The sequence below is a fragment of the Periophthalmus magnuspinnatus genome, chromosome 21, assembly GCF_009829125.3.
Source record: "Periophthalmus magnuspinnatus isolate fPerMag1 chromosome 21, fPerMag1.2.pri, whole genome shotgun sequence".
NCBI classification, from domain to species: domain Eukaryota; kingdom Metazoa; phylum Chordata; class Actinopteri; order Gobiiformes; family Gobiidae; genus Periophthalmus; species Periophthalmus magnuspinnatus.
The window spans coordinates 1,052,263-1,080,036 of record NC_047146.1 but is presented as its reverse complement, the minus strand read 5'-3'; the positions used below and the strand labels follow the sequence as shown (position 1 = coordinate 1,080,036).

At 44.3% G+C, this 27,774-nt stretch overlaps 2 protein-coding genes across 3 annotated transcripts; both read right to left on the bottom strand.

Annotated features, from left to right (window-relative positions):
• Positions 1-668: 668 nt before the first annotated feature.
• LOC117389065 (globoside alpha-1,3-N-acetylgalactosaminyltransferase 1-like) lies at positions 669-24,374 on the bottom strand. 2 transcript variants are annotated; one of them, XM_055230607.1, is made up of 11 exons: positions 24,152-24,374; positions 21,266-21,301; positions 20,540-20,671; positions 19,606-19,638; positions 19,185-19,319; positions 18,019-18,127; positions 16,955-17,068; positions 16,772-16,888; positions 16,000-16,133; positions 2,433-2,510; positions 669-1,062 (listed from the first exon to the last, which is right to left on the bottom strand). In XM_055230607.1, the coding sequence occupies exons 1-11, from the start codon at positions 24,208-24,210 to the stop codon at positions 918-920; spliced, it is 1,092 nt and encodes a 363-aa protein (XP_055086582.1). In that variant the 5' UTR covers positions 24,211-24,374; the 3' UTR covers positions 669-917. The 2 variants fall into 2 exon arrangements, with proteins under 2 accessions (XP_055086582.1, XP_033842527.1); XM_033986636.2 differs by lacking the exons at positions 669-1,062; positions 2,433-2,510 and adding exons at positions 12,151-13,819; positions 15,499-15,576.
• LOC117389058 (zinc-binding protein A33-like) lies at positions 3,508-5,615 on the bottom strand. Its single transcript, XM_033986627.2, has one exon. It carries the CDS (start codon positions 5,554-5,556, stop codon positions 4,141-4,143), a length of 1,416 nt encoding a protein of 471 aa, XP_033842518.1. The 5' UTR covers positions 5,557-5,615; the 3' UTR covers positions 3,508-4,140.
• Positions 24,375-27,774: the final 3,400 nt, after the last annotated feature.

The window sequence follows — 27,774 nt, the reverse complement described above, 5'->3', positions numbered from 1 at the left end:
TCTTCAGTTCTGGTCAGTTTCTTCTTCAGTTCTGCTCAGATTCTTCTTCAGTTCTGCTCAGATTCTTCTTCAGTTCTGCTCAGATTCTTCTTCAGTTCTGCTCAGATTCTTCTTCAGTTCTGCTCAGATTCTTCTTCAGTTCTGGTCAGTTTCTTCTTCAGTTCTGCTCAGATTCTTCTTCAGTTCTGGTCAGTTTCTTCTTCAGTTCTGGTCAGTTTCTTCTTTAGTTCTGGTCAGTTTCTTCTTCAGTTCTGGTCAGTTTCTTCTTCAGTTCTGCTCAGGTTCCTGCTGGACACTGCCTTATATCTGTGAAGGAGGAGCTAACGACACTGAAACTAGAAACAGCTTTTGTTTACAGTTAAATGGGGACAGATGTCGTCTAAGGCCCTCGTTCCTGTTCAAGGAAGGATCGTCTTTCCAAACAAAAATTGCGTCTTTAACTCCGCCCTCTCAAACTATTTTTACACTGGAGAAACAGACGCTCCATAAGAGACACAACAGCGTCACAAGAGCAGCTCAGGACCACAGTCTGCTGTTCATCTGCATCTCAAACACACTGACCACTGCTTTGACCAGAGGGAGGGTCAGATCTGAGAGAAAAGAAACGGTTTAACAGAACTGAAGAAGCGTCTTGGATGAGCAGTGAAACGTCTTCACTTTTTGCGCAGTTGACAAATTGCAAATGGCTATGTAGCTTCAATATTAGTTTTAGTATCGATTAGCATCTGGTTTTCGATTCTTCTGACAAAACCCACAATAGAAATAATCGTTTTGACTAGTTGGCTCAACCGCTAAAACAATCGTTGCAGTCGTGATACAAATTTTCGCTCCCACGGTGTAAGAAATACCCGCCCACACGTACAAAAGCAGTGGGTTTAGTCCCGTGTATGTACATGGCCCGTCTGGACAAACTGTTGTCACCAATTGGGCCGAACTTCTTTGTAGTTTTTGAGGAGCTGTGAGATCCTGACCACCTTGATGTCTTTAGGGATCCACCCTTCGTAATCAGACCACAGGTATTCAGGAGACAGGACTTTGGTCGGCTTGTTGTACAGGAAGTATCTATAAAAAACACAAAAATGACACATACAGTGAAAAGACACAGGCACAAAGACGAGCACTGAGCCACATGTGAGCGACATCAGAGGTTTAAAGCACCGACTGTGTAAAGACGTGACTGAGCGACGTCACCACCAGCTCCAAATGAAGCTCATCGAGGCCGGAGCAGGTACAGACCCCACGAGTATCATAGCAACCAAAGAGCCAATCAGGAGCCAGGCTGTTGAAAGTAACGCCCACACCGCTGGTTTATCAGGGAGCGGGCGCTTAGCAACGCTGTCGATCAAACCTGTCGCTAACGCTAACAGGAGCGACCTCGGGGACAGAAGGACCTGATTTGTCTGTTATTAATGTTCAGATCTTGATTTACAGACACAATAGTGAAATAAAAACCCCAGGATCATGTAGAGGGTTAATACGAACATTTAAGACCAGAATGAGTCTGAAGCAGCAGAGACAGAGAGGAGACGATGGAGCAGGAAGTGCACCATGATCACTTCCTGTTTGTCACGCAGCAGGTTAGATATGTCCATTTATACAAACAGTCTGTGGTTTAAAGACAAACTATTGTGTTTGTGTAAAGAATCTGACTTGTAGCTTTAATCCATGTTCTAATGTTCTTCAAAAACAGACCTGGAGTTGTGTTTTGTTTCATTCACACATGTTTGACTCACACTTTATTATTCGTCTGTAACATCTACAAAGCTCAAAACGCTCTGTTCCACCTCGTGATGTCATCAAGTGGTAGTTTAAGTTAACTCCTCCCACTTTTACCTTTAGTTCAGTCGAGATAAGAGACAACTCCAGGACTGAAATGATCCAAATGATTCTATAAATGAAGGTGGAGTTTAAAAACACAGTGGAGCACTTCCTGTATCACCACATGATGACATCACAAGGTGGAACAGAGTGTTTTCAGTTTGAGAGAAGAACTCGGCCTAAATCTGCAGGTTTGTGTGTTAAACATGTGAGAATGAAACAAAAAAACACAACTCCAGGTCTGTGTGTGACGAGGAAACGACATGAGAACATCAGAAAATAGAGAATCGTGTAAATTGGGCCTTTAATGTTCAGTGACATTCTGGAGTTGGCCTGTCACCTGCACGACGTCATGGAAACAGAATGTTAAAATCACACTTTGGAACATTCTCCATGGAGATACATTTTAAGCCATACTGTGGAACATTACAGCCTTCATCCTTATTATATTGTACGTCCAGCGCACAGTCAGTACATGCTCTTCATTTTGTCTCATTCCAACTCAAAATGTTTTCTGAACGTTCCTGACGGAGCGATACCATCTCCATGGAGACGGGCAGGCGGCAGACCCTCCGCTAGAAAAGTTCCACAGTGCATCTTTAAACGGGACTTACTTGTTGAGGTGACTTTCCTCCTGCCACACCGCTTCCAGTCCGTTTTTAGCGTCCTCCTCTGAGTTTTCATGACACTTCCTATCAGTGACAAAGACGCCATGGTTACGGTTTAAATTAAAGCTCATTTGACGGGTTTTTTGTGTTTCTCTGATTCTGAGTTGGTTTGGTGAAGCGGGACAGTGTCAATATTTATCGTAGTTTTGTTCAGTCTCTACATGCTGCTGTTAGGACAGTTAATACACAACAATAATGTGTCACACACAACTCTGCAGACGAGTCAGATCTATGTCTCACTGCAGCAGGTGAATATGGACCAGTGGATTCACTGCATCAACAGATCAGTGTGTGGAGGAAAAACAACTTTCTCCAGATAAACTCAGACAAGACTCAAGTCACAGAAACATAGAGAAAGTGTCACCTCCAGTCTCTCTCTCTAAAACCTTCAACTCAGGAGAGAAATTTAGCGATAATAATTGGCTACTATTACTACTAATGCTACGACCAGTACTACTACAGCGTCTGCTGTTATTACTACTACTACTGCTAATACTCTTACTACTTCTACGACTACTATTTTTACTACAGGTGGTAAAGTCCTGCCACATCAGTATCACAGTCTATATGTCGTCAAATGTGGAATGATCCTCCATTGTGGCCGTAGTTAATTGTTTTATATATCACGCAATTTCATGACAGTTTTATATTAAAAAGTGAAACTACTGATTTATAAACTTTTATTTACAGATGTGTCGTACATCGCCATAGTTTCCTATGAAAACTATGATAAATATTTATCACAGGTACTATCCACCAAACCAAGTCAGAATTAGAAAAACATGACTTTGTCAGATTCACTTTAAACCTCTTTTCATGTTTTTATTTGTTTGTTTTAGGTCAGAGCTTCAGACAGAGCAGTGCCTCCAGTTAGCTTCACCCTCCAGGTAATGTTGATGACATCAGCTGCAGTGTATAAATTCACCTAAATGTTTATTGAGACGAGCACTGCTGAGGCGTAGAGCTTAGTCACCAAACTGAAAGGACAAACATGAAAAACTCTCAAAGTCTTTTCTTGGTTTATTAAAGTCAAAGATAAAATACAAAATACATTTCTACACATTTAGCTCCTCTTTTATCACCATGATCTGCTCAAATAGTGATTATTCCAAACACTTTAACATAATGTGAAAACTCTCCTCACATGTGACTACACCGGGTCAAACGCAGGCGCCCTCTTCTGGTCAAATGCATTCACAACACAAATCATCATCATCATCATCATCATCATCATCATCATCATCATCATCATCATCATCATCATCATCATCATCATCATCATCATCATCAATGACACTAAACACATTTCATTAAATTTAAACAAAAGGAAAATAAAACTAAACTAAAACAGATTAAGAAACTGTTACTTACATTTAAATGAAAAACTCTGTGTAAATAAAAGTTCAGACATGATGAGACTTTCTACGACCTGTAAATCGTCTTATTACATCAGTTTAAATGTCCAACCAGGATATCGACTCGACCGATATTTGGAAGCCGATATCCCAGCCACAATATGAAAAAACATGTGTTTAATCAAATAAAGCTGTATTCTGGAGCCTCCACAGACGACTGAAGCAGACCTATCCCTGAGTCGTGGGTGAGGTCCTGCTCCTCTGGGTCCTAGTGCCCTGCTCCAAAGCTCCTGTGGTCCTCACTGTGGGCCTGAGGTCGGACACACACGGACCTCTTTGGTTTTAGACTCTTTACTTTTTCCAATGCTAAAATAAGGAAACATTTTCTCGGTGAAGCTCCCTGTGTACGTGTACAGGCGGGTCATGTGATCAGTGTCGTAGAAGGACACTCTCCCTGCGTCACAGTCCAGTTTGACCCTGATCTTCTCTGGAGGCTTCTGCACTTTCACAGGTTTACCACAGCTGTTTGTGTATTTACCATCTCTGTTTAATAAACACCAGATTCCATATTCAGGTGAAACAAATATCTCTCCTTTCCTGTCGATCGACTCTTTGGCGACTCCGATGTTCCAGTCTGGATGGTCCCCCACCTCCACGTCCCACTGGTGTGTCCCTGAGCTGAAGCCCTCTGAGCCCAGGACACTTGCATACTTTGTGAATCTCTCTGGATTGTCTGGGAGCTGCTGATAAGTGTCTCCACATGTCGCCCCACTGAGGTCCTCAGACAGATAGAGCCATATCCCTGCTGTGTTTGGGTCCAGAATGACTGGACTGAACTGCACCACTCTCCTCAGGCTGGTCCAGACTCTGTAGCCCAGGTTCCCCAGGACTTTGGCCTGGTTCAGGAGCAGTCCTTTGGGGAGCTGAGGCAGAGGCTCGGGGCTGGAGCTCAGAGGCCTGTGGGTGTGGGTCTTTAGTTGTTTCTCCAGCTCCTGGATGTTGCTGTTCAAAGAGGACAGTGTCTCTCTGAGTTTGTGGAGCTGTGGGTTTATAGTCTGGGCCTGTCTCCTCTGCTCCTCTCTCAGAGCAGACACAGCTCTGTCCTGCTCCTCCTGTAGGTGGCGCCGCATCCTCTCAAACACAGCTGTGATCTGACACTCACAGTGCAGCGCCTGCTCCTCTGAGTGTTGCTGTATCTCCTCACAGGTCTTCTCCAGTTGTCTGCAGCTCTTCTTCTGGTCTTTCAGAGTCTGTATCTTTGATTGGATCTGCTCCTTCAGCCTCTTCTCTGCCTCCTCTCCTTTCACCACTCTGTGCTCCTTGTGTTCAGAAAACTCACAGACTGCACAGACGCCCCTGTCCTCGTCCAGGCAGAAGAGAGAGGGCACGAGCGGGTGCAGAGGGCACACTGACCACTGCTGCTCCTGCTGCTCCTGCTGCTCTCTCAGCTTCTGTGTCTGTGCTTTGGGCTCCTCCTGTGACTCCTGCTTCTGTCTCAGTGAGTTGCTCAGTTCTTTTAAAGCAAAGTTCACTCCTGGATCACTTTTAGAAGACTTCCTCCTGCACACAGGGCATTTCTTCTCTTTCTCCTGGGCCCAGGTCTTCTGGAGGCAGGTCCTGCAGAAGCTGTGGTGACAGCCCAGAGACACAGGCTCAGTGAAGGTGTCCAGACAAATGGAACAGGTCAGGAAGTGTGTGACCTCTGCCTCCGCCATCTTACACAGACCCTCTGAGGACTAAGTCTAAACAGATCCTTATGTCGACGTGTTTTACTCTGGTTTAATCTGAACCTCCTATTAGACCTGACACACCTTTGGTCATGTGACTGACGCGGCCAATGGCGTCGCTCAGAGCAGGTTTGTGTCAAAGTCCAGAGGAATGTTGTTCTGTTCCAGAGAACCCTCAGCCCACAGTCACACTAAATGACTTTATTATGATGATTAGACCCACAGTGGCCTTTCACATGTTTATTCCAGAGTCTCTGACCTTTGACCCTTGTTTGGTAAATGAATGATGTCAAATTTGATGTATTCTGATTGTGAAAAGCTCCACAAACATATAAACAAAAACAGTTCTCCAGAGATGAGCCTGAACATCCAGAACTGTGGCGTCTAAACGGATTTACACAGAACCTTAAAGGCCCATATTACACTGTTTTACATCTATGTTCAGACTCAGCTTCACTCCGTCGTTTTGTGCTTGTGGAGCCGTGCGCTCTGGGCAGTCCCGGTTTTACAAGTGTAAACATGTATAAAGCTCAAAGTGAAGGGAATAGATTTGGTGAAATTGGTGCAGAGACTCGTGCACCTGTCGGAGTCCTGCCCAGAGGAGCTCAGCTACGAGCAGAGGATCATGGGAGACATTTCTGTGGTTAATGTTTAAACATTTACAACTGAATCATTTCAAAAGTTCAGTAATATAAAGATCTACATCTGTCGTACGCTCGGTTTTATTTCATCTTTAACTTGAATAAAGGACATTCTTTTGCACTTTGGTCGAGGGGGTGAATGACTCTGGATAAAATGACGTCTTTACTTTGACAATGACTTTAAAGTGAATTTTTTGAGAATATTGTCAAAATGTTAGGATTTTTTTTCTCCATGAACGTACAGCCACGCTCCTCCTTTTGTGATTTAATGATTCTATTTTCACACATTTTGTGTTTTGTTTTCACGTTTGACTGAACTTGAGACACAACAGAGGACGTGGACCAGACGGACATCAGTTAGGAAGAGTTTGGTTTGGATCATTTTTGTTAATAACCACGAGAAGGTTTCAAAAATGCTCTGGGACTCAAAAGTTTAAAATAAAAACATTATTTTAAAGCTGAAATCAGTTTGTGGAACAGACAACTCATCTCACTGGTCCCTGGTTTATCTCAGGGTCACATTCTACAAATAACTCGCAATAGACAATCAGTCAAGTATCAGCTTCATTTTTTTTACATTATTCTCTTTGTTTTTGTCTGTCAAACCCCTCACCACACACTTTATACACTTTTCTCACAGACATTAACATTTCCTCTCATTTCTCTCTTGTTTAATTCATTAATAGTGACTCAGGTCACAGTTCCTCTGACCGCGCCTCTTCGTCCTGGCGTCTTGTCTTTACAAAGTTTTGGAAAATACACCGTATCCCTCAGGTTTACGTTGAAAGTAGCAGTTTTTTTTCACTCTCTTCTCTGAAAGTAACTGTAGGCTGTTTACCGCTGGAAGTCACAGGGAGCGTTCGGTCAAGTCCTTTTTCAGATTCTAAAACAAATATCGGCGCTTGTAGCTCATTATTTTGTTGATAGTCCCGACGGCGTTCGCAGAAAGAATTCCTTTGGTTTCTTCCCCTGGACATGTCGCTGGCTCGTCAGAAATTTAGTTAAAACCTGTAAAAATGGTTTAAAAGTCTTGGTTTATTTGAAAGGAAATCATAACTCAACGGATTTTCCAGGACTGGAAGAGGTAAAATGATTAAAAAGTAAAGAAACAGCAGTGAGTAGAAAGTATATTTAAAAATCTAAGACAAAGAACAAACAAATGGAACGTTACCTTTTTTTTCAGTGGACTTGTCTGTGCGTTGGCTAAATGCTTCAATATTGCTGAGGTTAAAACGACCCCACTCAGTTACATTGGCTGTTACCAAGGTGACACAAAGCACAACATTCCACCATAGAGACACATGTAGAACAGCCCTAGTACGATGTCACTGCAAAGTATCAACAGGACAATAATATTTAACACAGATGAGACGCAGATAAAATAAAAAGAGTTGAAATGCAGGTGTGTGTTGTAACGCCACAGACTTCAGCTCCAAATGAAGCTCATCGAGGCTGTGATTTAGAGCCCAGTCCCATATCTGGAAGTCGGACAACGAATATCGTAGCACGGAGAGGACGCTTAGCAACGCTGTCAATCAAACCTGTTGCTAACGCTAACAGGAGTGACCTCAGGGAAAGAAGGACCTGATTTGTCTGTTATTAATGTTCATACACTGCCTGGCCAAAAAAAAAAAAAAAGTCTCCACCTGGATTTAACTGAACAAACAGGTCGTCTCCTCCTGCAGTTGGTCCGGTCGAGGTTCAGCAGAGTGAGGTCAGCTGACACCTGAATAAACTGAATGACCAGGTTATTCCATCAGTGGAGTTTTGGGCATGTTCCAAGACGACAATGTCAAGATTCATCAGGCTCAGACTGTGACAGAGGATCAGGAGCAGGAGACGTCATTTTCACACATGGATCGTCCACCACAGAGTCCAGACCAGGGCGGACCGAGCGGGGGTAATCCAAAGAGCGGGAGCCAGGGCAGGAAGGACGGGAAGCAAGACGGAGACCAAGACAGGACAGGAAGCGAAGACAAGGGGTGGACTGTACCGGAGCTGGAGCGCAGGGTCAGGAGCAGGAACGAGCGAGAGCAGGAATCTGGGAAGTAGCAAAATCCAATAAGAATCGAGCAGGCGACAAAATACAAAACTGAGCTGGAGCATCACATTTGACGCACGGACGATCTGGCTCTGAGTGTCTTCTGCCGAGCCCTCATGTACTCGACAGCAGGTGGAGGTGATTGTCCTGATGCACTCCAGGTGCGTGTGGGAGGAGTCAGGATCTCCGCCCAGGTCCGGATTCAGACAGGTAGGGGAGGGGGAGAGCACAGGGAGACAGATAATGGAATCATGACACTATATTAATAATCAATTTATTACATTTCAGTTAAATAAACACATTGTTTTATCAAGCGCCAAAAGATCAACAACTTGATCTGTTTATTGCCAGTGCTTCAATAAACACAACAGAAAAACTCAAGTTCAGTTTCAGCGGGGACAGTGTTTCAGTGGAACAGTGTTTCAGTGGAACAGTGTTGATCTTGTTTTGCCAGCTCAAAGTCTGGAGTTTTGTCGTGGTGTTGGTCAGTGGATCTGTGGCTTTGTTGATGTTCATGATGCTGAGTGTCTGCTCACACACGCAGGTAGAACCAAACAAATCCAGCATCTTCTGTGGCATCTTCTGGAGGTTTGGAAACGTGGCTTTGTTAAGTGAAGCATAGAAGTTATTCAGTTTAAACTTCTCCTTTAAGACAGAGTCAGACTGAAGATCGATCAGTTTCAGTTGCTCTTCTGGTGGTGCAGTTTCATCTTGTGACAGGAGAAATGAAAGATGCGTTTTGCAATTTGTGTGGAAATCTGTACCATGTTTGTACATGTCGTGCACAAACTGATCTTTCCCCTGAAGTTTCACATTCAGCTCATTCAAGTGTGAAAATATGTCCACGGCAAACACAAAATCACAAAACCAGTTCTTGTTTAGCTCAGGAGAATCGTCAGATTTCCCCACCAAGTCCAAAAATACACCAGTCTCCTCTTTCAGGTCCCACACTCGGTGAAGCACTTTGTCCAAACCAGAGGACACAGGAGTGTCCAGCACCTCCTGATGATCCACATCAGTTTCCTCAAGGAACCTGATGAACTGACGACGCTGAAGTCCCCGAGTGTGTATTAAGTTCACACGTTTTACGACCGGATTCACGACATGATTAAGCTGCAATATAGACGTGAAAGTGATTCCTGATGGATGATGCAGTGAAGGGTTTTCCTCTTTCACTTTATCCTGGATTCTTTTCAGCAGCCCAACCTTTTTTCCAGTTAAATTTGGTGATCCATCCGTCGTGACATTGGAAAGTTTACTCCAAGGTAGTTTGTCTCTCAATGGCAGCAGACACCGTGTTATATAAATCCTCTCCCTGAGCCGTTTCCTTCAGGGACTCCATGATCAAAAACTCCTCCGTTATCTCACAACGATCATTAATCCCTCGGATGAAAATTAGGAGCTGAGTGTCTTTTAAATCGTTGTTTTCATCCAGTGCTAGTGAATATAACCTGAAGGACTCATCTTTTTGTTTAATTTACTGGCTGTATCTTTGTCATCCACACAGTGAGTCACAGTTCTGTGTGACAAACTGATTTTTCCAAACTTGACTCTCCGGACACGAGGCACCTGCCGTCTCCACCGTACATTCTTTTAAAAACTCGCCTTTGGAGAAAAGTTTGCTAGTCTTTGTTAATTTGAATGCCATCAAAAAACTTGCCTTGGTACTCAACTCTTGAATGGCTGTTTGCCGGTGAAAAAAATGTTGCCGTCTGTAAATTGGCGGCCAAACTCTGAGCCGGAGCCGCCTGTTCCTGCACTGACTGCTCGTTAGAGTAGTTGGGCTTCATATTTATTTTATTTATTTATTTATAGCGGACAGTGCATGTTGACCAACAGTAACTGTTTAACATGACAGAATTAGCCAAAAGGCTAGTTTTCATCTGTTGTCCGTTGCCATGATGTACAGACGGCTCCTTATAAAAACATGGTTAAAAAGAAGAAAAGCATTAAGTCTGAAGAAGTGAATCATAGCAAAGAAAAATAATTAAAACACACAGGTTATTAAGAACAGCAGCAATTAATAACAGTAAAAGATTATGTTAAAAAAGCACAAGAAAATAAACAAAGGGCCAATAAAAAGATTTGTTGAAGCAGAATTACAGAGACGCACATGCAAAGGACAAACACTAGATGGCAGCAGCAGGAGTTTGGTGTTGGGTCTGATTTGTTTAAATTGAGCCTTAAAGGAGCTGTGTGTCTCTGATCATTGTACAGATGCTGCTCCACCTTTAGAAGCTCTGACAGAACAGACTGAGTGTCTTTCTGAATGTGATCAGTCTCCTCTTCAGGCTCCTCTGGTTTGATCTTAGTCTCACAAAGTCATTGAGCGGCGGAGGGCGAGTCCATGTAAGATTTTATAAACAAAGCAGGAATCTGTGAATCTAATCAGATTCTCCCAACTTAAAATATTATATTTAGATAAAATGCTGCAGTGATGGATGTGGCGTGGGTTTTGTCTAGAGCTTTGTCTGTTTCTACAGTGATTGTAGTGTCTGAGTGTGGTGGGGTTGTGGAGTGTGGTTGTGGAGTGTGGTGTGGTTGTGGAGTGTGGTGTGGTTGTGGAGTGTGGTGTGGTTGTGGAGTGTGGTTGTGGAGTGTGGTGTGGTTGTGGAGTGTGGTGTGGTTGTGGAGTGTGGTGTGGTTGTGGAGTGTGGTGTGGTTGTGGAGTGTGGTGTGGTTGTGGAGTGTGGTGTGGTTGTGGAGTGTGGTGTGGTTGTGGAGTGTGGTGTGGTTGTGGAGTGTGGTGTGGTTGTGGAGTGTGGTGTGGTTGTGGAGTGTGGTGTGGTTGTGGAGTGTGGTGTGGTTGTGGAGTGTGGTGTGGTTGTGGAGTGTGGTGTGGTTGTGGAGTGTGGTGTGGTTGTGGCGTGTGGTGTGGTTGTGGCGTGTGGTGTGGTTGTGGAGTGTGGTGTGGTTGTGGAGTGTGGTGTGGTTGTGGAGTGTGGTGTGGTTGTGGAGTGTGGTGTGGTTGTGGAGTGTGGTGTGGTTGTGGAGTGTGGTGTGGTTGTGGAGTGTGGTGTGGTTGTGGAGTGTGGTGTGGTTGTGGAGTGTGGTGTGGTTGTGGAGTGTGGTGTGGTTGTGGAGTGTGGTGTGGTTGTGGAGTGTGGTGTGGTTGTGGAGTGTGGTGTGGTTGTGGAGTGTGGTGTGGTTGTGGAGTGTGGTTGTGGAGTGTGGTGTGGTTGTGGAGTGTGGTGTGGTTGTGGAGTGTGGTGTGGTTGTGGCTTAAGTCGGTGTGAGAGAATCATGGATCATGTAAATATTTGCTGCTTTTGTGGACGTAGAATTTTGGATGAATCTGAAATTTGATAAATTGAATTTGACCCTTTTGATGGTTTAACATGTGACTTAAAATTAATATGTGACGACAAAGTGACGGCTGATATTTTACTCTTTGAAAACTGATACAGTTTGTTATATTATTAAATATTAAATACACAGCCTTTGTTCAGATTTTAGTTCAAAAATATTTAGTTGTTAAACACTCGGCGCTCACGGTCAACTTTTCTTTTCTTTGATAAGAGAATAAGAAAATAATCAACACAAACAAGACTGATGAAGCTAAAGTGCGCCATCTGTTGGGGAAACGTTGGCATTACAGGGGAAAGGTAAACTGAACAAAGTTTACTCTTATTTATTTTAATATAATTTGGTCTCGTTCGGCCGGATTAATAAGCCCAAAGGGCCGTATGTGGCCCCCGGGCCGTAGTTTGCCCACCCCTGGTCTAGTCTATAATAGAAATGATCAGGTTCAACTTTTGTGACTTTACTTTTTGGATGTTTCATGGTAAAGTCCAGTGTGATCAACAGAACTGAGACTACGACATAAACATACAGAACGATTTGAACAAAACACTCCCAACATAAGATAAAACCCCAAACAAACTTGTACACGGGACATTTGAAAAAACACTTTAATAATTTAAATGTTTAAATGTTTACAGAACATCCAGAGAAACGGGAGCTTTTGTCTGTGATGTAACGTGTCCTGGTCAGTACGAGCCGTCCCTGTTCATTATAACCATGAATATTACTGTTGTCCAGAGAAAACAACTTCAGACTATTTCAACACTGATCCCAAAACCGGGATAGTAAAAAAAAAACCCTCTTTCTTTAGACAATAGACTGATTTTCAACAGTAAAAGGGAGGACTTTGTTTTATATTCCCATGTGGACTAAACCAGGACTAAACCAGGTCTAAACCAGGTCTAAACCAGGTCCAAACCAGGTCCAAGTGTGTAATCCTCAGTGTGCAGTAGGTTCACACTGGTCCATTGGTTCTACACTCGTCTGAGTCTTGTACTTGTTCTGATTCAGGAAAGGTTTAGTTCTGTCCTGTCAATGGGACGTTTTTAGTATCGATACCTGCAAAAAACGAGTATCGAAAATCAATGTCTGTCCAGGTCTGATCCACAATTAAAGCCAAAAGTAAAATCTGTCACTGGACAAATCGTTGTAAAGTGAAGACGTTTATCTGCTCGTCCAAGTCTCTTCTTCAGTTCTGCTCAGATTCTTCTTCAGTTCTGCTCAGATTCTTCAGTTCTGGTCAGATTCTTCTTCAGTTCTGCTCAGTTTCTTCTTCAGTTCTGGTCAGTTTCTTCTTCAGTTCTGGTCAGATTCTTCTTCAGTTCTGGTCAGATTCTTCTTCAGTTCTGGTCAGTTTCTTCTTCAGTTCTGCTCAGATTCTTCTTCAGTTCTGCTCAGATTCTTCTTCAGTTCTGCTCAGATTCTTCTTCAGTTCTGGTCAGTTTCTTCTTTAGTTCTGGTCAGTTTCTTCTTCAGATCTGCTCAGATTCCTGCTGGACACTGCCTTATATCTGTGAAGGAGGAGCTAACGACACTGAAACTAGAAACAGCTTTTGTTTACAGTTAAATGGGGACAGATGTCGTCTAAGGCCGTCGTTCCTGTTCAAGGAAGGATCGTCTTTCCAAACAAAAATAGCGTCTTTAACTCCGCCCTCTCAAACTATTTTTACACTGGAGAAACAGACGCTCCATAAGAGACACAACAGCGTCACAAGAGCAGCTCAGGACCACAGTCTGCTGTTCATCTGCATCTCAAACACACTGACCACTGCTTTGACCAGAGTGAGGGTCAGATCTGAGAGAAAAACGGTTTAACAGAACTGAAGAAGCGTCTTGGATGAGCAGCGAAACGTCTTCACTTTTTGCGCAGTTGACAAATTTTACTTTTGGCTATGTAGCTTCAATATTAGTTTTAGTATCGATTAGCATCTGGTTTTCGATTCTTCTGACAAAACCCACAATAGAAATAATCGTTTTGACTAGTTGGCTCAACCCCTAAAACAATCGTTGCAGTCGTGATACAAATTTTCGCTCCCACGGTGTAAGAAATACCCGCCCACACGCACAAAAGCAGTGGGTTTAGTCCCGTGTATGTACATGGCCCGTCTGGACAAACTGTTGTCACCAATTGGGCCGAACTTCTTTGTAGTTTTTGAGGAGCTGTGAGATCCTGACCACCTTGATGTCTTTAGGGATCCACCCTTCGTAATCAGACCACAGGTATTCAGGAGACAGGACTTTGGTCGGCTTGTTGTACAGGAAGTATCTATAAAAATAAAAAATAAAAAACACAAAAATGACACAGTGATAAGACACAGGCACAAAGACGAGCACTGAGCCACATGTGAGCGACGTCAGAGGTTTAAAGCACCGACTGTGTAAAGACGTGACTGAGCGACGTCACCACCAGCTCCAAATGAAGCTCATCGAGGCCGGAGCAGGTACAGACCCCACGAGTATCATAGCAACCAAAGAGCCAATCAGGAGCCAGGCTGTTGAAGGTAACGCCCACACCGCTGGTTTATCAGGGAGCGGGCGCTTAGCAACGCTGTCGATCAAACCTGTCGCTAACGCTAACAGGAGCGACCTCGGGGACAGAAGGACCTGATTTGTCTGTTATTAATGTTCAGATCTGGATTTACAGACACAAGAGTGAAATAAAAACCCCAGGATCATGTAGAGGGTTAATACGAACATTTAAGACCAGAATGAGTCTGAAGCAGCAGAGACAGACAGGGGGCGCTGTTTATCAAAAAACAAACTCAAAACAATAATAATAATAATAAAAAACTCAATAACTAAAAAAAGGAAAATGAAAATAACAAAAAAAAAACTCAAGAAAAAATAAATAAACTCAAAATAACAAAAAAATAAAAATAAATAAAATAAATAAACTCAAAATAACAAGAAAAAATAAATAAAAAATAAAATAAACTCAGTAAAAAAAATAAAAAAATAAAACAGGATCATGTAGAGGGTTAATACGAACATTTAAGACCAGAATGAGTCTGAAGCAGCAGAGACAGAGAGAGGAGACGATGGAGCAGGAAGTGCACCATGATCACTTCCTGTTTGCAACGCAGCAGGTTAGATATGTCCATTTATACAAACAGTCTGTGGTTTAAAGACAAACTATTGTGTTTGTGTAAAGAATCTGACTTGTAGCTTTAATCCATGTTCTAATGTTCTTCAAAAACAGACCTGGAGTTGTGTTTTGTTTCATTCACATGTTTGAGTCACTTTATTATTCGTCTGTAACATCTACAAAGCTCAAAACGCTCTGTTCCACCTCGTGATGTCATCAAGTGGTAGTTTAAGTTAACTCCTCCCACTTTTACCTTTAGTTCAGTCGAGATAAGAGACAACTCCAGGACTGAAATGATCCAAATGATTCTATAAATGAAGGTGTGTGGAGTTTAAAAACACAGTGGAGCACTTCCTGTATCACCACATGATGACATCACAAGGTGGAACAGAGTGTTTTCAGTTTGAGAGAAGAACTCGGCCTAAATCTGCAGGTTTGTGCGTTAAACATGTGAGAATGAAACAAAAAAACACAACTCCAGGTCTGTGTGTGACGAGGAAACGACATGAGAACATCAGAAAATAGAGAATCGTGTAAATTGGGCCTTTAATGTTCAGTGACATTCTGGAGTTGGCCTGTCACCTGCACGACGTCATGGAAACAGAATGTTAAAATCACACTTTGGAACATTCTCCATGGAGATAGACACATTTTAAGCCATACTGTGGAACATTACAGCCTTCATCCTTATTATATTGTACGTCCAGCGCACAGTCAGTACATGCTCTTCATTTTGTCTCATTCCAACTCAAAATGTTTTCTGAACGTTCCTGACGGAGCGATACCATCTCCATGGAGACGGGCAGGCGGCAGACCCTCCGCTAGAAAAGTTCCACAGTGCATCTTTAAACGGGACTTACTTGTTGAGGTGACTTTCCTCCTGCCACACCGCTTCCAGTCCGTTTTTAGCGTCCTCCTCTGAGTTTTCGTGACACTTCCTATCAGTGACAAAGACGCCATGGTTACGGTTTAAATTAAAGCTCATGTGACGGGTTTTTGTGTTTCTCTGATTCTGAGTTGGTTTGGTAAAGCGGGACAGCGCCGGTGCTAAATATTTATCGTAGTTTTACATCAGTGAAGTGTCAGTTTGTGAAGAAAAGCACAAAAATACAGGAAGCAGCTCCAAAACACAGAGACAGTTTACACAAATGTATTTATCAGCGTAAATATAACTGAATTACATTTGTTTGGCTGATTGTTTACATTATGGTTGCTAGGTAACAGTTATGGCGTTACCTCTTCGTGTCCAACCAGGAAGTAAAACGATAAACTAAAAACCAAAACTGTCAAACTCTGATGTAACGAAACAGAAAAACACAGGCCTGCCCTCGTTTCAAAAAGACGATTCTCAAACATCTTACTTGACCAGTTTGTACATGTCGTCCACGAGCCCGCCCCACACCGCCGCCGTGTAGTAGTAGTCTCCTTCCTCCGCCGGGATGTACGCCGTCGACTCACGCCGCCGTTCATACGGAAAGTCATGACGCTTTGTGTCCTGGTCAAGACAAGTTTGAAAGTTTAATAAGTGAAGCCGACGGTGGACGTTTGATCAGGAAATATATTTGACACATAAAGGGCCACAGCGCGGTGCGAAAGTTTAAAGGTGCAACTCCACACGTGTGACTTTGACATTTTGAGGCTTCGTTTCACACGTGTGGATCTGTGGAGTGTTAGTTTTTACTTATGACGCTCTAAATCAGGAGGTATCTGCTGAAAGCTTTGACGCTCTTAAAGGGACAGTGTGTAACCTGCACTTGGAGTTCTACCCTCCACCTCTGTGTCCAGAGCCGTGTCCTGCAGAGACACAGTGTCTCATCTCAGTTTATGGACAGGCCTCATGTGAAAGAGGCTCCACATTTCACTCTCTGAGCTGCAGAGGCTGCACTAGCACTGAGCCAGGACTGTTCTGCAGGGGCTGGAGTTTAGGACCAATCAGATCAGAGAGTCATGTGACGCTCTGCTCTCTGATTGGATAATCGTCTGGAACCAGAACATCAAATTATTAGATAAATGAGACATGGTGTTAGTTCTGTTTGATCATGTTTAGCTCGTATCTGTGGACTGAACATTTAACACAGAGTAATACTTTTACACGAGCCTTTACTCTGTAGTACACACTGATGTCACACTCACCCTGTAGTATCCACGGTGGAGCACAGCGACCAGTCGACCCAGAGACTCGGCTCCAAAATGGCCACGGAAAACGCTGTCCACGTCCATCATGAACACGTAGTCGGCCTCTTTGTAGAGCTGGAGCGGACACAAACGTGACTTCACTGAACATGTTTGGACCTGAGCTTTTCTCCGGACACTCACCCACTCCTCAATAGAAACCATGGCCCACTTCATTTTACTCAGCACCACGTCCTGCCAGCGCTTTGCACTGGGCACGTCCTTTATGGACACGTTATGTCCCGGAGACATGTCGATCTGCAGGAGAAGGACGTGAGTGTGTGTAAACATGTCACACACGTGTGTGTCGTCACACATGGATCGACCACGTGTCACTGTCCACGGACCGAGTCGTGTCTTTAGTCGAGACACTCGACTCAAACAGAGGAGGTGAGTGAGGGAGGACTGCATTTACATCATACTGTGTCTGTGTGTGTGTGGTGTGTATATGTGTGTGTGTGTCTGTATCTGTGTGGTGTGTGTGTGTGTATGTGTCTGTATCTGTGTGTGTATGTGTGTGTGTGTGTGTCTGTATCTGTGTGTGTATGTGTGGTGTGTGTGTGTGTGTGTGTGTGTGTGTGTGTGTGTAGGGGTGTGTAGGGGTGTATATCTGTGTGTGTATATCTGTGTGTGTGTGTATGTATGTGTGTGTGGTGTGTACATGTGTGTGTGTATGTATATGTGTGTATATGTACATTTTAATGTTGGCTCCTCCCCCTGAGGGCTACAGATGGAAATTATCTTCAAAGCTACAATCTGGAACAAGCGTCTGTGCCGTTGTGTTTAATGTAAATGTACACTGTCCTAATACATAAATAAATAAATCAATAAATAAAGGGAGGGGCTGATGGAGCTGATTGACAGGTCGACTGCAGCAGTTCACCAGTTTCACCATCAGAGGGCGTCCTTGTTTTATGGCTCACACGGGGCTGTGTTTACACTGACAGACGATTTATGTCCCAAACAAATATCAATGTATTTTTACAAAACCAAAAAGTTTATTTCTGAACATAAAGAACTCAGAGCCTCAAAAACTAAAGACAAACTTATAAAAACCTGTTAATACAATGTTTTTAGGTGAATAGAACATTTTCAAAATAAAAGGAAACATGGAAATATAAATATGCTACAGTTAATTCCCCACAGATGTAAATTCCTCCTCTTTAATATCTAGTTTCCTGATTGGTCGGTCAGTTCGTAAAACTCACCCGTGGGACATTTTCCTTATTGTCTGTGTAGATGTAGTACGTCAGTCTGAATCCAACAAAGAAATACTTCTCTCCCGTCTCCAGAAATCCTTTTAAAAACTGCGTGTACCTGTTCAGAAACACGAACATGAATCCACATCCATCTCAGAGTTTGATTATTCTCTCATTTCTACTGAAGTTGGTGAGATAAAACCTGCTGTAAATATGAATGATACTTTTACACAAATCAAGAAGCAGTTTGTGAAGAAAAGTTGTAAAATATGTTTGAAACGACAGGAAGTACAGAGTTTTTTAGAGAGTTATAGCTTCAGGGAGAATTCTGTCCATACCAGACGTACGACCCAGACACATGTTCAGTTCTGTCTGTGCTTCATGGAGCTAAATATAAATGTGTTACACCTTTCTTTTCATCCCTGTTAAATGTTTTCCATAGTGTCTCTTTAGCAAAAGTGTTTCTGTTCACTGCCCTGTGTCATGATCTGTTCACTCTCTGCTGCTCTTTGCTGCGTGCGCTGCGTAAAGTACTACAGTACAGTACTACAGTACTACAGTACAGTACTAAAGTACTACAGTACTACAGTGTCATACACAGAGTCATACGCGCTCCCCCGGTATCTCACCCCACTATTTGAGAACCACTGCTTTAGTGTGATGTACTGATATTCAGCTTGTTGTTACACATTTTATTATTATTATTAGAACTTGTCTCAGTTTCGGATTTTGTAAAATAAATTTCCCCCAAAAATGTGACTTATACTCCAGTGCGACTGATGTTTTTTTTTCTTAATTTTGACGAATTTTTTCGCTGGTCCAGAAAATGCGGTCTATTGTTTAGTTCTAAGAAAAAATCCTGACAGAGACGAGGGGAGTTCTACATTAGGACAAAAACGCACCATTACATGTCCATTTTATATTATTTTACATCAGAACTGGGCTCTGGCTCCAGTCACAAAATGGCCGCCGCATTTACCACGGCGACAGAACCCACGTATCTAGGCTTTCTGCTGACGGCCGGTCGTGTACGTAGACCGAGTGCGAGCTAAACCTGTGCGTTTCGTCTGCGGACGTTTGACGAACGAGACGCATTTCTCTAAACTCGATCGATCTGTTATTAGTTACTGTAGGTTACCATGGCGACGATCCCTCTAGCTTCAGTGCGGACTTACTTCCCGACGGCTAAAACCACCACGGCGATCCTCGGGTCCTCTCGTTTATAGATGTCGTCCATGATCACGGGGTCAAAGGTCCCCTCCCAGACCAGCGGCGCGTTCCAGTTTGTGACCGAGTTTACGTCAGTGCGTCTGCAGGGGGCGACAGAGAGACGGGGCATTACCACAGAAGACACACAGTTACACACAGATACACACAGATACACAGTTACACACAGATACACAGTTACACACAGATACACAGTTACACACAGATACACAGTTACACACAGATACACAGTTACACACAGATACACACAGACAGTTACACACAGTTACACACAAATACACAGTTACACACAGACACACAGTTACACACAGATACACACAGATACACACACAGTTACACACACAGTTACACACACTGTAGCGCACATACCCAATCAGAGTGCTCGGCTGCTCGTATTTTAACCTGAAAAACACAGAAACGTAAAACAAAAACACGATTTTCCTTAAACATGAAGGACGTACAGTGAAGACAATAGTAACATCTCGTTAACACTGAACACCTGCGTCTAAATGTTTTAAAGTGGCACTGAACACACAAACTCCGCCCACAACTTCATTTCACGTAGAGGTGATAAAGTGGGCGGGGTCTGGAGGACTAAAGGGTGGCGTGAGGGGGAGGGGCGGGGTCTAGAAGTGTAAGGAACAGCGTGATTGGTCCAACAGGTGTCCACACTTCAAACTCCGCCCCTTCAGCCAGGTGTTTGTATCAGAAGCACCTGGATGAAGGGGCGGAGTTTGAGGTGGACCTAGTTTGTATAAAAAAAATAAAATAAAAAAAAAACTAGTAACAGTAGATCTGTTCTGAACTCGTGAAGTAAATAAATACATGCACCGAAAACACAACTGACTATTGATACTTCGCCGCTGATGTCATCTACATTCCCTGTAGAGCAGTGATGCTAACTGTACGCACCGCTCTGTCTGAGGCTTTGTTGGACTTTAGTTGGAGTTTTCAGTCTGAGCAGAAGGAACTGAGCAAACTGGAACTACAACAGGTGATTAGTGCTGTTAAACAAGTCCCCGTCAAACAGCATTATAGTCACACGCTAGCTAGCATTAGCATTAGCATTAGCCAACAGTATTCCAGTGCGTCGCTCTCACTTTATTATGTAAAATCAAACCCATGAACACTCGGACTGATCACAGGCTCCTGCTAACGTGCGCAATTGTGTCTCCATGGAAACTGCTGAACATTCCGCCGTAGACATACATGAAGAACCCCCCTCCCCTCGGCGTGACGTCACTGCACAGTATCACCCGACTCTGTACATTACGGCTGAAATGCAGAGGGCCGAGGACTTTACCCAGGGGTCATGAGGAGGTCGCCTACGTCGCAGCGGCTGAAGCGGTGCGCTCTCTCTGGCGCGCTGGTGCCCCCTGCTGGACAGAGCGCCGCACTGACCGCAGGCTGTGGTCTGTTCAGTTCCGACGGCAACCTTAAGACATAAGGAAATGGTTAAGTTTCCTCAAAATATAGAAAAGTAATAGTTATGTGTTGGTCGAGTAAAAAGGGGGCGTGGCTAAAGCTCTCCAAACTACGACATCTGTGTATTTGACCCAAACTGCACTTACACGACCGCACCTGCAGGGGGAGCTCATGCAAAAACTACTATTTATGCAGAAAAAAGTCATCTCGACTCCGATTAATCGACTACAGGACGACAGCGATGTGCACACGCGCTTAAGCAGAGGTGGGTACACGAGACATTACTTCAACATAACAGTACTCGAGTAGAAGTACAAAGTAGTGGGACGGGAAGCTACTGAAGTAAGAGTACGAAAGTATTTAGGAAAAGTACTTAAAGAGTAACTGTCAGGAGGTAACATCTGATTTATAGTTTAAATGTGCTGCCCCTCTGCACTGAAGTAAACGTGTGTGTGTTTGTGTGTATATGTGTGTGGGGGTGTGTATGTGTGTGTATATATATATGTGTGTGTATATGTGTGTGTGTGTGTGTGTATCTGTAAACGTGTGACTGAGATGAGGGACAGGGACAGTCTGGACTTGGACTTTGTGGTTTTGGACTCACCCAGTGAAGTCTCTGTCTCTGTAAACGTAAATGAGCCTATAAAAAAAAAAAAACAAGAGTCAGACAAAGAAACAAGCTCACGTGTCGTTTAGACAGTTTAACACAAATCGACACGTTTAGTCCTGGTCTGGTCCTGGTTCAGTCCCGGTTCAGACCCCATTTGGTCCCGGTCTAGTCCCGGTCTAGTCCCGGTCTAGTCCCGGTCTAGTCCCGGTCTAGTCCCGGTCTAGTCCCGGTCTAGTCCTGACAAACATAATAAAATATGTGCCGTGTCGACGCTCGTTAAACTGGTGAAGCTGCAGCGTGTTCAGGTTAATCATCCATCGTCCACACATTTATCACTGAAGCTTTGACTAAAACTACACTGTGGAACTTTTCACAGGCGGCACATGACCCGCATGACTCCATGGAAACAAAGTTAAAGCTAAACTGCGGCACATTCTCCACCTACATAGAGGTTTAATGTCATACTGTGGAACATTAGAGCCAGAGGAGCAGAGAGACAGAGGAGCAGAGCCACAGAGGAGCAGAGAGACAGAGGAGCAGAGAGACAGAGGAGCAGAGAGACAGAGGAGCAGAGAGACAGAGGAGCAGAGAGACAGAGGAGCAGAGAGACAGAGGAGCAGAGAGACAGAGGAGCAGAGAGACAGAGGAGCAGAGAGACAGAGGAGCAGAGAGACAGAGGAGCAGAGAGACAGAGGAGCAGAGAGAGACAGAGGAGCAGAGAGAGACAGAGGAGCAGAGAGAGACAGAGGAGCAGAGAGACAGAGGAGCAGAGAGACAGAGGAGCAGAGCCAGAGGAGGTTTCCTTCAAACAGTACAGCAGAGGTCAGAGGTCAGGTGTGAGGAGGGTCACTGCTGCCGTGTGCTGGACAAACGTGAGGCCGACCTCTGACCTCTGACCTCTGACCTCGAGTCTGTCACTGATCTGTCTGATGTGGCTCGGCAGTGTCATGTCGGTCTGTGAGTCTACGTCTAAAAACAAAGCTGCAGAGGAGCCGTCGTCTGTAACGATTAAAAAAAACTCAAGTTTACGTCTCAGAGTGAACGAAACCACCGTCCACGGACAGAGAGAGTAATCGAGTACTTCAGCTGACCACGCCCCTTTAACCGGAACGAGGGATTAGGTCAAAATGGACTCGATCATTTAAAAAGTACAAACACGTGAGAAAGTACACAAGAAAATACAAGAAAATACAAGAAAATACAGCCACTTCAAGAACCTCTGTCTCATTCACTCACATTTGTGACGAGGCCAAACTGAAAAAGAGCAAACATCATTTTATTGATAAAACTCAAACATTTTATTGATAAAACTCAAACATTTTATTGATAAAACTCATTTCCTCAGACTCTGGTCTTTAAATCCTCCAGGATCCACTCGGCCTCATTTAAACAAACAGCATCAAACAAAGAACAAAGCAGCAAGAGAACGACAACACGCACAAACTGTGTGACGCCTTTGTCGAGTGTGTGGAGTGTGTGTGTGTGTGTTCAGTGTGTGTGTTCAGTGTGTGTTCAGTGTGTGTGTTCAGTGTGTGTGTTCAGTGTGTTCAGTGTGTTCAGTGTGTGTGTTCAGTGTGTTCAGTGTGTTCAGTGTGTGTGTTCAGTGTGTTCAGTGTGTGTGTTCAGTGTGTTCAGTGTGTTCAGTGTGTGTGTTCAGTGTGTTCAGTGTGTGTGTTCAGTGTGTTCAGTGTGTGTGTTCAGTGTGTTCAGTGTGTTCAGTGTGTGTGTTCAGTGTGTGTGTTCAGTGTGTGTGTTCAGTGTGTGTGTTCAGTGTGTGTGTTCAGTGTGTGTGTTCAGTGTGTGTGTTCAGTGTGTGTGTTCAGTGTGTGTTCAGTGTGTGTGTTCAGTGTGTGTGTTCAGTGTGTGTTCAGTGTGTGTGTGTGTGTGTTCAGTGTGTGCGTTCAGACCGCACACGTCCAGAGCAGAGGGACAGAATCGGCTCTCTTAATGAAAAGAATCGGTTCTTCTTTCGCTCAGACTCAGGTCATTTACTCAGATTTAAACTTTAAAGAAGAACAGACATGAAAGTGTCCACAGCGCCCCCTGCTGCACCGGTGGGACATGAATCCTTTTCTGCAGGACATTTAACCTCCTGGGACCTGGTGTCCTCATGGGACAACACGTTTTGTGTCCAGGCCACAAAGTAGAAAAAGAAGAAGAAGAAGAAGAAGAAGAACAGCGACATGTAAATATGTTTAATTTAGATTTTTTTTGTCTCAGATCTTCACATGAGACACTTTGTCGTTTCTCATTTTGTTTTTACTCAGGACAAATGTTTCTGTTTCTGCGTCTTAATAAATATTTTTTGTAAATCTTTATTCAAACGTTTTATCAAAATGATTCAAATGTCACATATGAGGACATTTGATTTACTTCAGTTTCCTCAGGAACATAATAAAGATAATTATGATAATGAATAAAGTCACAAATGAGTCAGAGGAGGAAACAAAATAAATGACACGACACGGATGGAAAAATAACTCCAAAAAAAAACACCTGAAAAGAAAAACAAATAAAACACTGAACGAGACACAAATAAAACATGAAAAATGTCCCAGAGTCTTCAGTCAAACACCTGTGGATTTAGAAAAGTGACACGGAAAAAACTATTAAGTGATTAGATTTATGATTTATGAATTATTAAAACGAAAATTATGTCCAAAGTTCACATTTTAAACACGGAAGAAACACGGGGAGGGCATCTGACACACACACGGGGAGGGCATCTGACACACACGGGGAGGGCATCTGACACACACGGGGAGGGCATCTGACACACAGGGAGGGCATCTGACACAGGTTGAGGTGTTTTTTTGTTTTTTCGTGTCGCTGCTCGTCAAACCACGTGACGCTGATCTGTTTGTTAAAAGTTGGACTTACCCCAAAACCACGAGCGCGAAAAACCCCGTGACTCCGGCGAACGAGTGGAGCTTGTTCATCTTCTCCCGTGTCCTCTGTCCCGTGTCCTCTGTCCCGTGTCCTCTGTCCCGTGTCCTCTGTCCCGTGTCCTCTGTCCCGTGTCCTCTGTCCCGTGTCCTCTGTCCTCTGTCTCGCACCTGTGTCCCGCACCTGCTCCTGCGCCGCGCACAGACACACTGTGCACAGACCCGTGCGCACACCCGCGGGAGCGCGCCTAAGGGCTCTCGGGGGGCGGGGCTTCACACCAGGCCGCGCAGGTGATTGGACAGAGTCACGTGACTTTAGAGTCCACTCTGTAAAATAATGTGAGACAAAGACAAAAGGACCTCCAGCAGCAAAAACACTGAGCCGCCTCACACTGTCCTCTTCAGCGAGAAACACACACACACACACAAGAGGGCCCCGGATTTAAGGGGCCCACATAAGAACAACACAAACAAAAGAACAACACAAACAAATAAGAACAACACAAACAAAAGAACAACACAAACATAAGAACAACACAAACAAAAGAACAACACAAACAAAGGAGAACAACACAAACAAAAGAACAACACAAACAAATAAGAACAACACAAACAAATAAGAACAACACAAACAAAAGAACAACACAAACAAAAGAACAACACAAACAAATAAGAACAACTGTTTGTTCAGTTGTTTCAGTTGACCAGGACCTTTATTCCAGGACTTTTGCAAAACTTTCCAGGACCTTTAATTCCAGGACTTTTGCAAAACTTTCCAGGACCTTTATTCCAGGACTTTTGCAAAACTTTCCAGGACCTTTATTCCAGGACTTTTGCAAAACTTTCCAGGACCTTTAATTCCAGGACTTTTGCAAAACTTTCCAGGACCTTTATTCCAGGACTTTTGCAAAACTTTCCAGGACCTTTAATTCCAGGACTTTTGCAAAACTTTCCAGGACCTTTAATTCCAGGACTTTTGCAAAACTTTCCAGGACCTTTATTCCAGGACTTTTGCAAAACTTTCCAGGACCTTTAATTCCAGGACTTTTGCAAAACTTTCCAGGACCTTTATTCCAGGACTTTTGCAAAACTTTCCAGGACCTTTAATTCCAGGACTTTTGCAAAACTTTCCAGGACCTTTAATTCCAGGACTTTTGCAAAACTTTCCAGGACCTTTATTCCAGGACTTTTGCAAAACTTTCCAGGACCTTTAATTCCAGGACTTTTGCAAAACTTTCCAGGACCTTTAATTCCAGGACTTTTGCAAAACTTTCCAGGACCTTTAATTCCAGGACTTGTGTCACTTGTGTTATGTCAGGAGTCACTTCACTGAGATCAAACCCACATTTGTCCCCACAGAGGACATTTGTCCCCACAGAGGACATTTGTCCTCACAGACTGAAGCTGTGGACAGTTTAGTGAAAGTCTCGGAAAATTCATAAAATCACTGCGGTGACTTGGGTTGTACTGAGTTTACGTTTTGTGTTTCGTTCCATCTTCAGCTTCTTCTTCTCAGTTTGGACTTGATGTATTTTTGTCTCTGGATCTAAACGTCTGCAGTGAAGCTGCTTCTGTGGAACCTGTGGACGAGTTTGTAAAAGTGAAACGAGTCTTTTCACAGAGAATCAGCTCCTCCAAATCTGAGGATATGATTCTCCACCCGAAAAAGATGGTTTGTCCTCCAGAGACAGAGACAGAGACAGACACAGACACAGAGACTCCACAGAGACAGAGACTCCACAGAGACAGAGACTCCACAGACACAGAGACTCCACAGAGACAGAGACTCCACAGAGACAGAGACTCCACAGACACAGAGACTCCACAGAGACAGAGACTCCAGACACAGAGACTCCACAGACACAGAGACTCCACAGAGACAGAGACTCCACAGAGACAGAGACTCCACAGAGACAGAGACTCCACAGAGACAGAGACTCCACAGAGACAGAGACTCCACAGACACAGAGACTCCACAGAGACAGAGACTCCACAGACACAGAGACTCCACAGAGACAGAGACTCCACAGAGACAGAGACTCCACAGAGACAGAGACTCCACAGACACAGAGACTCCACAGAGACAGAGACTCCACAGAGACAGAGACTCCACAGACACAGAGACTCCACAGAGACAGAGACTCCACAGAGACAGAGACTCCACAGACACAGAGACTCCACAGAGACAGAGACTCCACAGAGACAGAGACTCCACAGACACAGAGACTCCACAGAGACAGAGACTCCACAGAGACAGAGACTCCACAGACACAGAGACTCCACAGAGACAGAGACTCCACAGAGACAGAGACTCCACAGACACAGAGACTCCACAGACACAGAGACTCCACAGAGACAGAGACTCCAGACACAGAGACAGACACAGAGACAGTCCATTTCTCTTCTGTGTTGTGTTTCTTTCTGCTCGTGTGTCAGTCTCATGTTTCATTTGATGCTGAAGTTTAGTTTCAGTCACAAGAATCGAGAAAGTCAGAAAACAGGAACAATGAGCGACAACAGCAGTGTGGGACTCCACCTGCTCCACCTGCTCCACCTGCTCCACCTGCTCCACCTGCTCCACCTGCTCCACCTGCTCCACCTGCTCCACCTGCTCCGGCTCCCCCTGACCCCCCCCCCCCGACCCGCCCCCCCCGACATGCCCCCCTGACACGCCCCCTGACACGCCCCCTGACACGCCCCCCTGACACGCCCCCTACAGTTGCCCAAGGAAGATTTCAGTCTCCATTTTCATTTCTTCCATTTTTGTCATTGTGCAGCCGTTGAGCTCATTATTCTCCCATAATCCCCCAGCCCCGGACGCACACGCTTTAAAACTGCAGCTGGGTCGGGCGGAATGTGGAGGTGTGGAGGTGTGGAGATTCAATTAAATTCATTTATTTATTTTTGTAACGCCCAAAATCACAACAACAGTTGTCTCGAAGGGCGTTGCGTTGAGATGTGGTAGAATGTGGTAGAATGTGGATAAATGCAGTTTCCTTCATTCACACAGTTACACATCGCTCAAACTCGTCTTTCTGGTTTAACAACAATGAAATTTAACATCCTGTAAGTCCATGTTAACAAACAACTAGCTCCTGTCAAACCTGGAACTACCAGAGACACTGAGTCCAGAGACTGAGTCCAGAGACTGAGTCCAGAGACTGAGTCCAGAGACTGAGTCCAGAGACTGAGTCCAGAGAGACTGAGTCCAGAGAGACTGAGTCCAGAGAGACTGAGTCCAGAGACTGAGTCCAGAGAGACTGAGTCCAGAGACTGAGTCCAGAGAGACTGAGTCCAGAGACACTGAGTCCAGAGAGACTGAGTCCAGAGACTGAGTCCAGAGAGACTGAGTCCAGAGACTGAGTCCAGAGAGACTGAGTCCAGAGACTGAGTCCAGAGAGACTGAGTCCAGAGAGACTGAGTCCAGAGACTGAGTCCAGAGAGACTGAGTCCAGAGACTGAGTCCAGAGACTGAGTCCAGAGACTGAGTCCAGAGACTGAGTCCAGAGAGACTGAGTCCAGAGACTGAGTCCAGAGAGACTGAGTCCAGAGACTGAGTCCAGAGAGACTGAGTCCAGAGAGACTGAGTCCAGAGAGACTGAGTCCAGAGAGACTGAG